The sequence below is a fragment of the Urocitellus parryii genome, unplaced genomic scaffold (assembly GCF_045843805.1).
Source record: "Urocitellus parryii isolate mUroPar1 unplaced genomic scaffold, mUroPar1.hap1 Scaffold_67, whole genome shotgun sequence".
Classification (NCBI taxonomy): domain Eukaryota; kingdom Metazoa; phylum Chordata; class Mammalia; order Rodentia; family Sciuridae; genus Urocitellus; species Urocitellus parryii.
The window spans coordinates 778,362-796,027 of record NW_027554122.1 but is presented as its reverse complement, the minus strand read 5'-3'; the positions used below and the strand labels follow the sequence as shown (position 1 = coordinate 796,027).

The 17,666-nt window shown below is 36.4% G+C and overlaps 1 protein-coding gene across 1 annotated transcript in view; it reads right to left on the bottom strand.

Moving 5' to 3' along the window:
* The window catches only part of LOC144252900 (DNA polymerase alpha catalytic subunit-like), a 92,451-nt gene that overhangs the window by 33,271 nt on the left and 41,514 nt on the right, over window positions 1-17,666 (bottom strand). The window contains 8 exon segments of the mRNA XM_077794947.1: window positions 28-229; window positions 486-573; window positions 1,005-1,097; window positions 1,926-1,988; window positions 2,456-2,571; window positions 8,550-8,630; window positions 9,660-9,756; window positions 13,808-13,923. Coding sequence (XP_077651073.1) covers window positions 28-229; window positions 486-573; window positions 1,005-1,097; window positions 1,926-1,988; window positions 2,456-2,571; window positions 8,550-8,630; window positions 9,660-9,756; window positions 13,808-13,923 — 856 coding nt within the window.

Below are 17,666 nucleotides of genomic sequence, written 5' to 3'. Positions count from 1 at the left end.
AAAAAAAATACCAGAAAATGCTCTTACAAGCAAGACGTGGTCTCTTTCCTAGGATCCACCTTATGTTTCATCCTCTCTGCTGGCTCACTCTCTTGGTCCCAAGTCTTGGCAGCCACAGGCTTCATATCCACCTCCTCAGCTTCCATGGGCTCATCAAAGTCACCATCTTCAAACTCCATTTCCCCTGACTCATACTCATCATCCGGACACTCTGGCTGCACCAGCTCTCCTATAGACATCAGCATATATTCCTGTCACATGCTAGTACCTGGGGCACAATGGTTTACCCAACACTGAAACATCAGCACATCCCTTTTCCTACACTTGTATTTCTCTTTAGTCTCCAAATTGGATGTTTTTAACTTTTAGTGCTACAAATCCAAATCTTTCACACTTAGACTTGCCATCACAATACCTCCACTTCTTCTACTGCTGTAAAAACAACTGCTCAACACCCTTGCACTTCTGCCTGACATCAGACTTACCAGCAAATTCAGCTCGTTTAAGAGGAGCAGGAGTTAATGAAAGCTCCTTCCTGGCGACAGGGGAAGCAGTTTTTCCTGAAGGAATTGCCTGTAAACATTTTTAAATGTTTAGTCACTTAGACTTGCATACTAAAAATATGTAACTGTCCTACCCTGACCAAAGATAATGACAGTTCCCATTTATAAAAAGATTTTATGTATTATTAATGTAATAGCTTCAATTATTTTACTGTTACCTAGATTTACAGAAAAAAATACTTGTTTCCAGGAGGAAAATTATTGCATTTAGCACAGTTGTGATACCTATAATAAACACATATTAGTTACTACAAAATTTACTATGAAAAAAGCAGGCACATGCTATTTTTGAAATACACAAAACTATATATTGAATGGCAGTCCTAATTTAAAAAAAAATCAAAAATAAATTCAAAGGCATTTCCTTCACATAGAAAAGCAAAAATACATAAATTTAAAACAATATCATAAATCCAGAAAGGGTATCTCTATACACTTTACCTTGGGGGTGTACACAGCAAAAGGATTCAGAGAAGCTCCAGTAGATCTTTTCTTCTTAGGTATTATTATAGGTGGAAGAGTTATTTGAGGTTTCTAAAAGGAAGGGTAAGACAGATATTCACTGCCATGCTTGGTTTACCACGTAACAGAGAAAGTGCATTTCGCTCACTGAAACCCAATAAGCATTTTTACTTCCCTGCCCCCCCCCCCGCAGGATCTATGTTCATACACTGTGGTTACTATAGCAACAATACTACAGAAATCACTAGAAAACCTGAATAGATACTGAATCCACCCCTCACCAATTCTTTTCTTTTTAAAATTTAACGCAGTCTTTCACTTATCCTTCCAGAATATTACATTTAAAAACAATCAAGATACATATGACTGCATAGTGTTGATGCTAGATTATTTTGATCTATGGCCATTTACAAAGAAATACACTTCTAAATAAGCACTTAGAATTTATGAGAAATGCCCAAATTTCAAATTCGCAGTGTAGGTGAGCCTATTTGAGTTCTATCAGGAATAGGACACTAACTCTTTCTTCATTCCCACTCAGAATTAAAGACTGACAGGCTTCAATCTATTTAGGGAACATATGCTATAGCAACTGAACACAAGCAGTGAGCATTCACAGAACTGATTCCTGGGTGTATTCTTACTACTTCCAACATACACCCACACAGCCCCATCTACATAATCGCATAGCTGTAACAGCTAGAAACTACTCACCTAAAATGGTGAGAAGAAACTAACTGGAAGATTTTATTTTTCTTTTTATTTTTGTGGGATATTTCTTTTGGTGGTACTGTCCTTGCATTTTTTAAATTCTAGCAAAAGTCTATTCCATACAACTTCTGAATTATTTCTAGAACCAATGTTCCCTGCACATTTTATAACTCCCAAAGAATCACTTACCTCAGTGTTCAGATCTTGTAGAATGTCACCTAGCAGTTCATCCTTAGGCAAATCTACAGCTTTCTAGAGATTATAAAGGAAGGCAAAATGAGAAAGCCCTGCACATTAAATTTTCACCCAGACCACACACATGACTATGAAAGGAAGAACCTAACCAATCAGTCCTTACATCTTCATTTCATTCACTCTAAGTGCTCAAATCTATTCAGATTTTAACTACCACCTGTGTATACGTAAATTCTAAATTTATAGCTCCCATCCTCTATTTTAATTCTCATTACATGATATTCCTTCTAGTCACTGAAATTAAACACACTTTCAATTCAGTTTTCCTGTTCAATCTTTCTTTTCTATGTCCCAAATTCTAATCATTGAGGTGCTTAAATCATTTGAAAACTAAAGTCAACTTAGTGAGTGAAGCTAGGAAAATGTTATTTAAATATGTATTAAGTTTCTAATATCTGTATAATCATATTCTAAATTCATTTCACAAAGGAAAAGACAAAATATACAGAAACCATGAAACTCACATCTGTGGTTTTCTTTCCAGCACTGGCAATGAACATTGACTTGATATTGTTTGGTTTTGTCACTGCAAGTTTCTTTACATTCTTCTTGTCTCTGTTGCGTGCTTTAGCATCCTTTCCTATTGGAACATATGTTATTTAGAAACACAAAAGGTCCCAGTTCAAATTGGAAAACAAAAAGCCTAGTAGTCACTTGTTCTCCATATATGGGAATTTGGGAAGAAAATATTAAAACTTCAAAATACAAATATATAAGATTTTACACGAGGTACATAAAGAAGAAACTTTAAAATAAGCTAAATTCAAAAACTCAGGCTAAACGTTATTACAAAAACTGATAAAACACAAGTTAAATATCAGGATGAGTTAAGTGTGACTATTTAATTGCTAATGTTAGTGTTAATAAAAAGTCTTTTTTTTTAAGTGAGACAGGAGGGCTGGGGTTGTAGCTCAATGGTAGAGCACTTGCCTGGCACGTGTGAAGCACTGGGTTCAATTCTCAGCATCACATAAAAATAAATAAAAGTATTGTGTAAAAAAAAGTGATATAGGAAAGATAAAGCCAAGCTGGAATCAAGATATTATCCTAGTAACCTTCATGAGATCATATCTTTGATTTTATATGTAATTTGACAGAACAACTTAACTGTAAAGAAATGGAATTACCAGTTATGATACTGTAGCATCCTGATTTCCATTTTTATGAGAACAGCAACTAGACACATGCAACTATGTCACATTAACACTAAACAGCACAGAGGCATTTGCTCATTAAAAGAAAACTTTTGCCATTTAATCTCTTCTGACCATTTGTAAATCAACTTTCCTAATACTGTCGATTTTAATCTCACTTTCTGATTCATCCCCAAATAGTCTCAATCTCAAAAAAACTAAATGAATAATTAAAATAGTGTGGTAGTGGCATATACATAGAGAGACCAGATGAGTAAAAAATACAATCTAGAAAAAAGACCCCATCACATATGGAAATTTAGCATATAATAAAGGTGACAACTTACATCACTTGGGGAAAAATAGATTTATAAATAAATAGTGTCGGCTAGCCATTTGTAAGATCCATATAAACATCAAAAGGAAATTTTAAAAATAAAACTATGCAAGTACTTTAGAAAAGCAAATTCCTTTGTAACCTGGGTATAGTAAAAATCTAACACTAATTCAAAATCCACTTTCAAGGAAAAAACAGATTGATAAATTCAATTACACCAGAAAAGGAATTTAAAGAAAAACCTGGAGAAAATATTTACAATATGTATCACAGATAAAGTATCCATTACCCTGACAAACATTTCCCTGATATAAAGATCTAAAACAACCAATTGAAACTCAAAAGGAATGTGAGCAATAAATACAAAGTTTTATGAGAAGATCCACAACTTTATGTATAAAAGAAATGCAAATGAACACCACACTGAGATGCCATTTCTCGCATATCAGACTCACAAAAATTCAGCTTAACAACATACTATCAGCAGGGCTTTGGGGAAATACACACTCAGACACTGTTCATAGGAGGGTACAAAAGAAAAACTCCTAGAAGAACTTGAGAACTTGGCAATATCTTGTCAACGCCTAATAAAAATTTTGTGAGCATTTACTCTCTGAGCCAACAATTCCACTTCTAGGAATTTTCCAAGGAAAACATAATATGCACAAGAGTTACTGGATGTGTGGCACTATTTGTAATAATAAATTATTGAAAATAAATGTCTACCCGAAATAATTATTTTAATAAATGATAGCATATCAATATAATGGAGTACTATGCAGCCATAAAGACATAAATAAGAAAAATCTGTTAAGTACTAATATGAAGTGATTTTCAGAATATCTTAAATGAAAAAAGCAAACTACAAAACTATCTATAGATGATATCTTTTGTCTAAGAAAGAAAATAGAAATACGTACACACAATTCCATTCCTAGGTATATATCCAAAAGAAATGAAAACAGGTATTCAAACAAAAGCTTCAACATACATGTTCATAGCAGCATTAAAAAAGGTAGATAACTCAGTGCCCATCAACTGATGAATGGGTAAACAAAATGGGCAACACATATCCAGATAATATTATTCAGCCACAAAAAAGAATAAAGCACTAATACATGCTATAGCATGGAAGGAACTTTAAAACATTATGCTAAGTGAAAGATGCCAGACAAAAAAGGTTACATATTGTATGATCCCAGTTATATAAAACATCCACAACAGGCAAAACCATAGAAACAGAAAGCAGATTAATGGTTGCCAGGTGCTGAGGGAAGGAAGACTAGAGAGTGACTGCTTAATGAGTATGGGGTTTCCATCTGGGGCAATGAAAATATTCTGAAATTAGATAATGGTGATGGCTGCAAACACTGCAAATGTACTAAATGTCATGGTAAATTCTGTGATATGTATTCTACCATAATAAAAACAGGCATTTTTCACATGGCAAGGCTATGAAAAGGTTTACAGGACATTTGTAAAATATGTGAGACCAGAGAATTGCATTAAGGAACTTGTATCTTTATTGAGACCAACTGGAGCAGTTTGAAGACAGAATATACCTAATGGTTAAAATGTTTAGTATGCAAGGGAGCTGGGGATATGGGGATATAGGTCAGTTGGTAGAGTGCTTGCCTTGCATGCACAAGGCCCTGGGTTCAATCCCCAGCAACCGCCCCCACACACACAGTTTAGTATGCAGAAATCCACAATTAGTGTTTGTTTTATTGTGCTTTTCCAGTTATTTTTCTTCATTTGGACTTGACCAATATTTTTCTCTATTTGAAAACAGCATGCCAGGGACTGGATTCACACCATAAGGAGCTGACTTTATACTCAAAACTACAATTTCTTGTAAATTTTTAAAATGGATTTCAGAATTCTGTTTGCCTTCATAATATCTTGTGACCTTACGTGGGCTCTTAGTGAGGTTCACTGAAACAATGGGGATTTGTGGGTGAATGACAGTGGCAAAGCATGAAATAAAAATTTCTAAGACTAGCTGTCTTCCAGAATATCAACTCATTCTCTTTACTAATGTATTGCCAAAACAGATAACAATATGAAAAGAAACAGTGGTGGCTCATTTATTCAACAAATACTGCATACTTCTTTCATGTCTGCTGCTGTGATCAGCCCTGGAGTGAGTGGGACATGGGTCCTTTCTTTGAGAAGCTCCTTAACCAGTCCAACATCCTAATTTGCAGCTGACCAAAACTAAAATCTACATAGGTGTTCGGGACTATGTCCAGTTGATATAATTAACAATATAGCCATAACACAGGTCTCCTTGATTCTGGGACATAATACAGTAAATGGGTTCATTCTATCTTCCAGGACGCATATAAACTACAAATACACAATTCGCCACAATTCTACAAAAGGGTCCCAGTGTATAGAGTTTCTACACTACAGTTTGGCAGAAATTGGTCCATTCATACTCTAATGGATGGATGAATGAATAAATAACATCCCCTCTGAGGGAAAACCAAACATATGTTTTTTTTAATAACTGTGAATAAAGGAAAGATAAACCAGAAATTAATTAAAATGGTTATTTATAGAGATGGGTAGAAATAAGTCAGAAGGCATAGGAATAAGAGCAAGACTTTTCTGCATATATCTCTTGATATCATTTTGATTTTGACATTATATAGTTATTTTATAATATTGTAAAAAGTTAAAGACTTTTAAAAATTTGAATACAAAAACAAATGAACCTATAAACTCTCACAATAAATCTTTAGAGGGATATACACCAAGAACAAGTAAAATTGCAAAGAAATCATAAACTTTACTTAGAAAGGTTGTTAATAGAGGGCTGGGGTTGTGGCTCAGAGGTAGAGTGCTTGCCTAGCACGCATAAGGCACTGCGTTCGATCCTCAAAATAAAATATATTGTGTCCACCTATAACTAAAAAAAATGTACCTTAAAATAAACAGAAAGGTTGTTGGTTTAGTAATTCTAAATCAACTGTGTATATTTCAGAAAACAAGGATTTTCATTGAAAGTGTAAAAATATGAATTGAGAAGATGAATTCAGTAGTATTGGACTGGGATAAAATTTATCAGTATGAATTCAAAACATACATAATTTCCTAGTTCTGTTCACCAAAAGGGCCTAGAAGCTAGAAACCATCATACCCCAAGAGCAATAAACACATCCTTCTCCCAGATCTGAATAATATTCCCCATGAAAGGAACCAGATAGTGGCTAGAAACAGTTGATTCCAAGTCTGGTACAGGAGGAGTACAAGGTAAACTTTGAACATCTTCTCAGCCCTGATAGGAAATGCTCAGACTGATTGGATCACATCAAAAGGATGCAGGCACCAACTAAAAGGGGTTTCACTCCTACCAGCTAAATCTGGGATAATTTGAACACCGAAAGGAGAAATGGTAGCACTGAATTATAACAGTAAATTTTCTAGAAACCCATGAGTTTGAATTGATAATTTTAAAAAGGAAAGAAGCTGAGTGCAGTGGCATGCACCTGTAGACCCAGCCACTAAGGAGGCTTAAGCACGAAGATCACCTGACCCTAGAAGTTCAAGGCCAGCCTGGGCAACGTAGCAAGACTCTATCTCAAAAATAATAGAAAAAATTTAAAAGGAGAGAATCATCAACAGATGCTGAAAGCACTGGGTGAAAATTCATGGGAAAATGGGATATACACATGGTCTCAAATTATCACCACTTATTTGCGTTAATCATAAAGGGGGAAAGGTAGCTTTAGAAGGAATCTGACATATCATCTTAACCAGGAGATCAAATTTATTATCAACACTAAGGGAATGGAATGCTCTTTACAGAGGGCATGAATTCAGGGCCTTGTGTATGCGAAGCAAGCCCAGGGTCAATTTCCAATACTGCAAAAAAAAAAAAAAAAAAGGCTGCAAAAGACTCAGCAAACTGGACACGTATTACTATAGACAATGATAAATGATAATATTACTGTGGTTAAGCAGATGAGAGCCTTTATTCTTAGAAAGGGACTTCTGAAGTTCAAAAATTTCACCAACAATTAGTCTGTGTCAGTGGTTGGAAAGGGGAGAGGAAACAAATGTTGCAAAACATTAATGTGCAAATGAGAGTCCACTCCCTCTGTAAGAGCATGATAGCAGAGACGTAAGGCTTTGTGGCCAAATAGGATTCTGTAACATGATTATGTATTCTTTATATTTATCGTTTTTTCAAAAAACACACTTTGGGGGCTGGGGATATAGTTCAGTTAGTAGAGTGTTTGCCTCCCATGCACAAGGCCCTGGGTTCAATCTCCAGCACCAAACACACACATGACGCACTTTGGAAACATAAAAACCTTTCCTTAGCTCAATGGCTGTATAAAAACAGATATGATTTGATGATATGGGGGGGGCTGTTAATGGAGAATGTTCTAAAATAACCTATGGTTATGGCTGCACAATTCTGTGATGAATTTTATACTTTAAATGAGTGAATTACACAGCATGTGAGTTATATCTCAATGAAGTGTTTTTTTTTCCAAAAAAATTAAGCCATAGTTTGCTGACCCCTTATCTATCACTTGGTGGTAGAAGACCAATTAACAAACTAAACCAAAAAAAAAAACAAAACCAAGGAGTATTTCCCATTCTCATTTTACAGAACTAAATCTGGCTTGTTTACCTGAAAAAAAATGCCAAGATTGTACAGTTAAGAAAATTTAACACATTCATTCATATCATTTTAAATTTCAATTAAACAAAGCAAGCTGATTACACTAGTATTAAACTTTATTATTGTACTGTACAATTACTGAAGAGCTAAAATTCTGAGTTCATCATTTCAGTAGGAATTAAAACACATCACTTACTATGGCAGTCCTCAATATCAACAACTCTAAACTGACCATAGGACTAAAAATTTCATACTTTCTGGTACTGTTTTTGTTTCTTATATTTAATTTTCTACACAACTGTGATTCTCTCACTGTCAGAACATATACTCTATCTAAAAATAATTGTGTAGGTTCTTCTCCCTCAAAAGGAGACTGTTTCAGAATACCAAGTCACCTTAAAAGTTTAGACAATTCTTCAAATCTCAAAATGACATTCTCTTGTAGGTACCTTTCTCACTGGTTTCAAGAGCATTATCTTCAAGATCATCATCAAAAATCTCTCGGCTGTCTTCCACATAACCAATACCATCTGCAGGAACAAAATTTAATATTGGGATCAAGTTTTCACAAGTCATCAACAATATTTTAGCCTTGGCAAAAAGAATACTTTTGTACCCACTCAGATGTTCTCCTAGTCTGTTCCATTTATAAGTACAGCAGAATCCTATTCAAACAGGTCTCAGACAATGCAGGTCATCCACACAGCAGATGTGGCATCAAAACCAAATATATACTATACCTAGCTAGGTGAAACAGGGAAATGATCTGGTCCCATAGGATCAAAAACTTAGCTACAAAAGCTTGCTTCACAGGTATTTTACTCTACCAGAAGAATTTTTTAAAAACCCTAGTCTACATGGGAAAATTAGAACATAGCTGAGCTCTATTACAGAAATAGAAACATAATCACAGACATAGTCTGTATCTCCTTCCTGTGGTCAGCAATCATATAAGCAGGAAGCTTTATACAAGGGACAGAAGAACAGTAGAAAAGAACCAGCTTTTACAGTACTTTCCATTGCTCATATTACCTCTCATACCTAAAACTTCATGTGCTCCTTGCAGCAATCAGGGAGATAGTTTTCTTATCTCCATTTATAGAATAAAAACTTGTGGCTCAATGGCATTAAGTAACTTGGCCACAGTCACACAGTTGCAAAGGAGAAAAGAGAACCTCAACCTCTGTCCCTTAATTCAGATGCTGTGTTTTGGCCTCACAGAAACAATTCACTCCAATTCACCCTCCTCCCAATTCACCCTTCCCCACTTTGGTGTTGGGGGTTGAATGCAGGGTCTCATGCATCTTCACAATTCCCACAGAGTTGTTTCCTGGATGATTTTTACTATATCTTGAGGTATGTGCCTTGATTCTCCAAAATGTTGCCAAATCAACTTCTTATTGTTCTGCTTCCTCATCCTCAAATAACTAAAAATGATCCAAACCAAAGGTATGATTCTAACAATGCCTTCCCTCCACCCAGGCAAAGTAGAAACTCCACATGAAAACCTACAAAAAGCAACTAACACAGTGCCTGGCAGGTAATTTCCTCCTACATACCATCATCCACAATCCAGTCATTATCCTTCCATGCCTGAACCAGCTTCAAATACTGATCTTCATCAACTTCTTCATAAACACTTGTGAAGTCCTCGATCTGCCATTATACAAGTTTGAGAAAAAGCTTCAAATGGAGTGAAAGTGTTAAACAATTCTTATGAAAAAAAAATTGTCAAATTGAAACTGGAATGGCAGCCTGATGGAGAAGCTGCAACCAAATCATGAGTTCTGACATTCAATACCACTACAGGGTTTTCCTTAAATAGACATCAATTAACTTAGTATTCCTTTTAGGTGGGTGTTAACATAAGATATTAAATGATTCCATTAGCATAATATACTTGTCACACCATCAATTACTCATCTACTTCATAAAAAACAAACTGAATTATAGCCAATTCTTCATTAGCTGCTTTGGGGATTATTCACTTGTAATTTCTAGACTGGTTGCTCCTATACTTAGCAAACCTGTAAGGCATACCACCTCTTTCTCCATTACTGATGGATGTTCTACAAATAGACAACAATTTTAATGCCTGTTTGACTAAATAAAATGCAAAAGGAAAATCTCCCTCATCCAGCCCCCTACAAAAATTTGGCAAAACAAGCATATTCTTCTATAAGCCAACAAGAAAAGGCTTTTGAGTGTTCGCTCTTTGCTTCACCACTGATCCTCCACCACTCTCAGGTTTTGAAACTGCACAGGGATTTATATGCTGAGCTGTTTGAAAGGCAAGTCCAGAGAAAGTAGCCACACTAGCTGCCTGTCAAAGGGTCATAGTACCATGAGCTACTGGTACAACTAAAGTAGAATACCTCTGCACAAAATAACAGAAGTGCACCATTGCTGCCACTGCCCATGGTAATAGGCCACATACACCCCAAATGAGAATCTGGTGAGCTGGTTAGGAAGATTTCATAGATATCTCATGAAAAATATCCGCCTTCTCTCAAGAGTTCTGCATTTTTCAAATAGGATATCAGGGGAGATGACTAACTCTACCTGAAGAGCTAAGACTCTAGGAAAAACCTGGGACACAGAGATTTGAGAGCTTGATGAACAGAGCTGACTGATTTCTGCCACACCTATAAAGCATATAATGATTACAGGACTAGGCTTTGTTTCACCTCTTTTTTAACTTACTCTCTAGGGATCACTGGCAGGTACTGATTTGGCCTTTTACCATTTGATAAAAAACGACCTACTCTACCAAACTTATTAACAAGCCAAATGTAAACTAGTCCAATTAATATTATCATATTAACCAATTTTCTTTTTTGGGAGGGGAGGCTGGCATAATTATTATTGTTGGTTGAAGGGATACTGTTGTTTTTTATTTAAATAATTGATTTATAAGCTATTTGGGGGGGTACCGGGGATTGAACTCAGGGGCACTTGACCACTGAGCCATATCCCCAACCATTTTTTATATTTTATTTAGAGACAGGGTCTCACTGGATTGATTTGCACCTTGCCATTATTGAGGCTGGCTTTGAACTCGTGATCCTACTGCCTCAGCCTCCCAAGCCACTGGGATTATAGGCATGTGCCATCACGTCCAACTGATTTATATACTATTTTTGAGGGGATGGTACTGGGGATTGAACCCAGGGGCACTTTACCACTGAGCTACATCCCCAAACCCTTTTACTTTTTATATTGAGATAGAGTCTTGCTAAGTTTCTGAGGTTGGCCTTGAATTTGTGATCCTCCTACCTCAGCCTCCTGAGCCATTGAGACCATAGGCAGGTGCCACTGTGCCCAGTTGATTTATATAATATTAAGAAGATCCTAGAAAACTTTCTCTTTTTGATACTGAGGATTGAATTCACGGGTGCTTTACCATTGAGCTAAATCCCCAGTCCTTTTTGTTTTTCTTTGTGGTTGTAGATGGACAGCATGACTTTATTTTATTTTTGTATGCAGTGCTAAGGATCAAATCTAGTGCCTCACACATGCTAGGCAAGTGCTCTGCCACTGAGCCCCAGCCCCAGCCTTTTTATTTTTTGAGATAGTGTCTCACTAAGTTGCTTAGGCTGGCCTCAACCTTGTGATCCTCCTGCCTCAACCTCCCAAGTTGCTGGGATTATAGGCATGCACCACTGCACCTGGCTAAGAAAACTATTTTTAAAAATCATTTTGGGGGCTGGGGTGTGGCTCAGAGGTATAGCACTCTCCTGGCATGTGTGGAGCACTGGGTTTGATCCTCAGCACCACATAAAAATAAAATAAAGATATTGTGTCCACCTACAACTAAAAAATAAATATTTAAAAAAATCATTTTGAATAAAAAGTTCTTTTGACTCTTTATTTTTTCAATATTTTTTAGTTGCAGTGGACACAATACCTTTGTTTTATTTATTATTTATTTATTTTATAAGTGGTGCTAAGGGTCAAACCCAGGGCCCCACACGCATTAAGCAAGCGCTCTACCACTGAGCCACAATCCCAGGCCCTGACTCTTTATTTATTAGTGCTGGGGAGCCATACAATTAATATCACAGTGTTTAAAGAGAAATCAGCCAAATTGTGCCAACATCAGAAATGCCCCACAAAACCTACATTAAAAATTCTTTACTTTTGCTTCACTCTAATTCTTTTAGCAACATTTTATTATCTGATTGCCTCCCTTAACTGAACAAATGGTGCCAGCCACATGGCAAAAAATCCTCTTCTATTTGCTTAATTGCCCAGTACAGTAAAGGCCATAGTGAAATGTGCATATTCCAAACCCAGACTGCCTGGGTCTAAATAAAGGATCTGCCATGTGATCTCACTGAATTTCTGTGCCCTCACCTCAAACTGTTGTTAGTCATAGTATCTAATTTATATATGGTTACTAGATGGATTAAATGAATAAATATATTAGTAAAATCACTTATAATAGTGTCAGCTGAAAAATAAAGTTAGGTATTATTATTTTCTAGCATTAATCACTTTCTAGCCTTGGCAGTTAAGATACTCAGAAAGAGTGCTGAAGGTAAAGCTAAACCATGATATATAGATGGTAATCACTTTACTTTTTGCATACAGGGCAAAAATAATGAGCAGAGGAAAACCACCAAAAGTGTATTACATTCAATCTTACAAGCAGGACATTGCAGAAGTAAGGTCCAAGTCTCCATTCCCTTGCAAATTAAAACAATACTGTCCAAGGAGAAGGTACTTAACTAGGCTGCTAAAGACTTTAAAGTTAAAGCACCGCTCAGTTCCCCCAGCGAAGCCAAGGGACCTAGCAGAGACACAGCACACCAAATAAGGAAAGTATAGATATAGCTACTTTAATTTTGGAATTTTAAACTCATCTGTAAAGTGCCTTACAGGAACTTTTAAGGAATGAGTACTCTCCATAATCTATAAATCTACCTCATAATTACTATTAAATTAAATTAGTATTTAGAAATACACAAATATTTCTAAATCCATGTGATTTCTTCTTTGGTGGCTCAAATATGTGTGAAAACACTTTGTAAACCCTAAAACAACTTTATAAAAGTCAAAGGGTGTTTTGTAGTTTTGCTTTGTTACTAATGACTTGTATTCAGTCCTCAACTGAAGCTATTCTGGGAAAGTATTATTTCAAGCAGGTTACAGTTTAGGTATACGGTATGCCCCAAAAGCTCATGTGTGAGACAATGCAAGAATGTTCAGAGGTGAAATGATTAGGTTATAAAAGCCTTAACCTGATCGGTGGATCGATTGACTGGGCATACTATAGGCAGATAAGGTGTGGCTATAGGAGGTAGGTCACTGGGGTGTGCCTTTGGGGTTTATATTTTGTCCTTGGTGAGCAGAAATCAATCAATCAATCAATCAATCAATCTCTCTCTCTCTCTCTCTCTCTCTCTCTCTCTCTCTCTCTCTCCCTCCTTCCCCCCATTGCCATATTCTGAGCTGCTTTTTCTCTGCCATGCCTTTATGCCACAATGTTCTGCCTCTCTCCATAGCCCAAGAGCTATGGAATTGGCCAACTATGAATTCAATCTCTGAGACAGAGAGCCAAAGCAAACTTTTCCTCCTCTATGTTGTTCCTGTCAGGTCTTTTGGTCACTGGGACAAAAAGATGACTAATACAGTTACAGAGGTGACACACACTACCAGCAGGCTATAAATTAGATAAAGTACAGGAAGAAAAATGGTTACTTACTTCTTATTTATACTTCTCACCAGCTTTAGCCTTTTTCAGTCTTTCTAGAGCTTCTTGGCGACCTTTCTTTGACTTTTTTTCTCGACGAGCCCGAGAAGTTACAAAACTTCCTGAATCTGACACAGGTGATAAAAACAGAAAGGTATAGGAGATGTTACAAAATCACAGCCAGGCATGGTGGTGCATGCCTGTAATCCCAGTGACTAGAGAGGCTGAGACAGAAGAATTGCAAGCTCAAGGCCAGCCTCAGCAACTTAGTAAGGCTCTAAGCAACTTCATGAGACTCTGTCTCAAAATAAAAAGGGCTGGGGGATGTAGCTCAGTGGTAAAGTGCCCCTGAGTTCAATCCCCAGTACCCCCCCAAAAAAAATGAAGAACACTTCTAGTCAACAATAATATGCAATTTTATTATATGTAATATTAAATTAAATATTATAATGTAAAATAATTCACAAAGCTCATGGCCAAATATGCAGATCCTGTAGTTCTTCAAAAATCTTCTCTAAGATCCTGTTACAACTGAAGCCAATGTTAATTTTTTCCAGAAAAAAAAAGGAAAGTCTCAAAGCCAACTGATACCCTACAGAAATATTAGCTGTTAGCTAGTCTACAGCCTTTCCATTGGAAATGACAGGCCACAAATAATCCAGTAGGTCATAAAAGAACAATTCATTTTGCTTCCTATTAATCAACATTTGAAAGTCTTTAAGAAGGATCTGTTCTTTGCAAAATACTAGGTGCTATGATGGACTAAAAGATCAAAAAATATGGTCTTTGTGTTTACCCTACCTACAATCTAATGTAGGAGATAAGTAGCAATTGGATCTTAAAGAATATGTAGAACACATGCCCTAATAGAAGTTCAGGTAAAGTACCTGGAATTTCAAAGAGAAATACATTAGAGACTGGGGGTATTTAACAAAGATGGTACCATAATTCTAATACAAGATGATACTATATAAAGATGCAAAAGTAAAAACATTAAAAGTGGAATTATTCTTGGGCTGGGGCTGTAGCTCAGTGGTAGAGCACTTGCCTAGCACGTGTGAAGCACTGGGTTTGATCCTCAGCACCACATAAAAAATAAATAAAGTGTCCATCTAAAACCAAAAAAAAAAAGTGGAATTTTAAAGTTCATAGTGGTGAGCTGAGGTCATGGCTCAGTGGTAAAGCACTTGCCTAGCATGTGTCAGGTACAGGGTTGATTCTCAGCTCCACATATAAATAAAGAGCCATTGACAACTAAAAAAAAAATATTTAAAAAAAAAGTTCATAGTGGTATTGAAAGATCATGACAGGATTAGAGGACAACAAAACAACAACAAAAACAAAGATGGTTCTAAGGAACCATCTTATTAATTCTATCACTGACTTCAAGACCTCAGTGGACCATGATATTACAGGTTAATAATAACACATTACCAAGGTTAAAATATATTTTGTCAAAACTGATTGAAATACCAGAGGGCCTCAGCATTCACTCATTCAACTTTTTAACTCTTCATGCTTTTGGTCATTACAAACTGACCACCCCACACACATACTGAAATGAATTCATCCACAGATACCAGCTGATGAATAATCAAATCAAGATGACAGTGCTGCCTGCCAGCCATAAGTTTAGGCTCAGCAGCCATCTACTATATTCCATGCTAATTTATTAAAATGAGTAGGCACAAAAAGGGAGATGTATTGATAAAGAGGCATCTTAAAAGCTCCAACCATAATGGCATATTCATAACAACACTAAGTTGTTTGACTGTTTGAAGTATAAGAAACAATCTAAAGAACATGTACCAAATACTGGCAATAAACTGTTGAAAATTAAATCTTAAAGGTCAAGTATAATTAGAGAATCTTATTTTTTAGCTTCCTGTAAATGGAATCTCTATAACATCTTAGCCTATTGTTTGACTTTCACATTTGACTTTTAAATCCATTTTTGGAAAGGCATTAAGTAAAAATTAAGTAATGTGGGTACTTAATGATGATAGTCACAAAATCTTGGGTATAATTCAAATGATTTAAAATTTTTGAGTAGGCTTACATGAAAAGGTTTCAGAGATTATTAAACACAATCAATAAGAGTGAAAAGCTAGCCGCAGTATATTCCCTTTAAGACTCCCTTGACATCTGACAAAATCTAAAGGTCTTCAAATGGACTTACTCCACAGGAAACACTGCTCCACTACACAGGGTTTGTGGTACAATTACAAATAAGACAGAGCTGCCTGTAGCCTCAAGAGGTTCACAGTCAAGTAAAGCAAAAGACCCTGAGACTACCATCATAATACAAATATAGTGCCATAGAAGAGGTAAGAACAGCAGACAGGAAATGTAGAGAAGAGAACCATTAATTTTCCGTGAGAAATCAGGTCAGTTTTCATAGGGGAGGTCTCCAATACAAGCCTAGAAGGAATTTCACCAGCACAGAACAGGGTAAAAAGTGGAACAAACAGAGGAAGAGGTGTGAGACAAACTACAAAGGTATTCAAATCCAAGGTGTACTCAGGAATCAAGAGAAAATCAGTGCAGAAGGTAAGTTTGACATGAGTGTAAAGTGAGCAGTACAAATGAGAAATTAAGATGTAGCACATCCCAGCTCTGCCATTTAGTAGGTAATATGAGACTACAAGTTAACCAGTTCAGCAGTGGACAGCTGTTTTATTTGAAGCTGCCCAGCATCTGAAACAATCTGTGGAACCCCCCCCCCACGCCACACACACACACACACACTTTAAGTCCCATGGGTTCACAGAGCCTATGCCTATACAAGCTGAAAGTTCCCTTTCCCAAACACACTTGCAGCTGGAGCTAGGGCATTAAAATAGGCTCTAATGATTAGAAAAACCTGCCCAGTGGCTAATGTCCCAATAAGAGATATATGGACTTAAGGAAGATTCTAGAAGTAGCAAGAGTTGCAGGAAGATTGAGAATGTGAAGCAACAGTGCCAGCAATGTCCCAAGGTACAAGATCTAGCATCAAGTATTTAGTCATGGTTGGTAATGACCTCCTCAGTGGCCCAGTTTTGTGGCACAATTTTAATCACTGTTTCTGGCTAAGCAACCTGCAGACCAGATTTCCAGTCCTTCAGGATTTGTGCAAATGCTATGGAATTCTAATAAATTCCTTTTCAGTTTAAATTAGCTAGAGTTGGTTCCTTCAGCTTATACCAAAGCTCTCTGACTAATGCAGAACCTGAGGGTCCTGTGAAATGGAAATAAACCACATCTGTCTACTTCATAAAGCTGCAAGGATTACATGAGGATGGCTATCTTCATTTGTACTTAGCAACATAAACTAATTTAATGTTTATATTTGTTTCTCTTTGTGTAGATGCAGGGCAGTCAAATACACATACATATACTCCCACATACATAGTCTGGTTTCAGAGAGCAAAAATAAAGCAAAGCAGTTTCATCAGGGAAGATTCAACACAGCACTGCATATAACTGGAAATTCATCTCAACTCATGAGGACAAAAACCATGCCTAGTCTACCCATCATCAGAGCCTGGCAGAATACCTATGCCTGGTATGTACATAATAAATATTTACAAATGAACCATTATACCCACTTTTTTGATCACTAAACTCCCCTTGATCTCTTTTCATCCATAAAAATAGTTATAGATATTTCAACTTTTCACTGCTATTGTCAAGGTGCTCCACCTACTAACATTTAAAAGAAACAAAATCCAGATTTCCCTTTTTGGAACATGTCTCTAATGCTTCATGTAAGTAACTAGTAAATAAAGGAATAAGCATGAAAAAAATCCATTTTCAAAGACTTAAATATTTGTTTTAAAATTACTATCTGGAGTACCTCCATCCTCCCCAAAAGCAGGCCAAGACACTA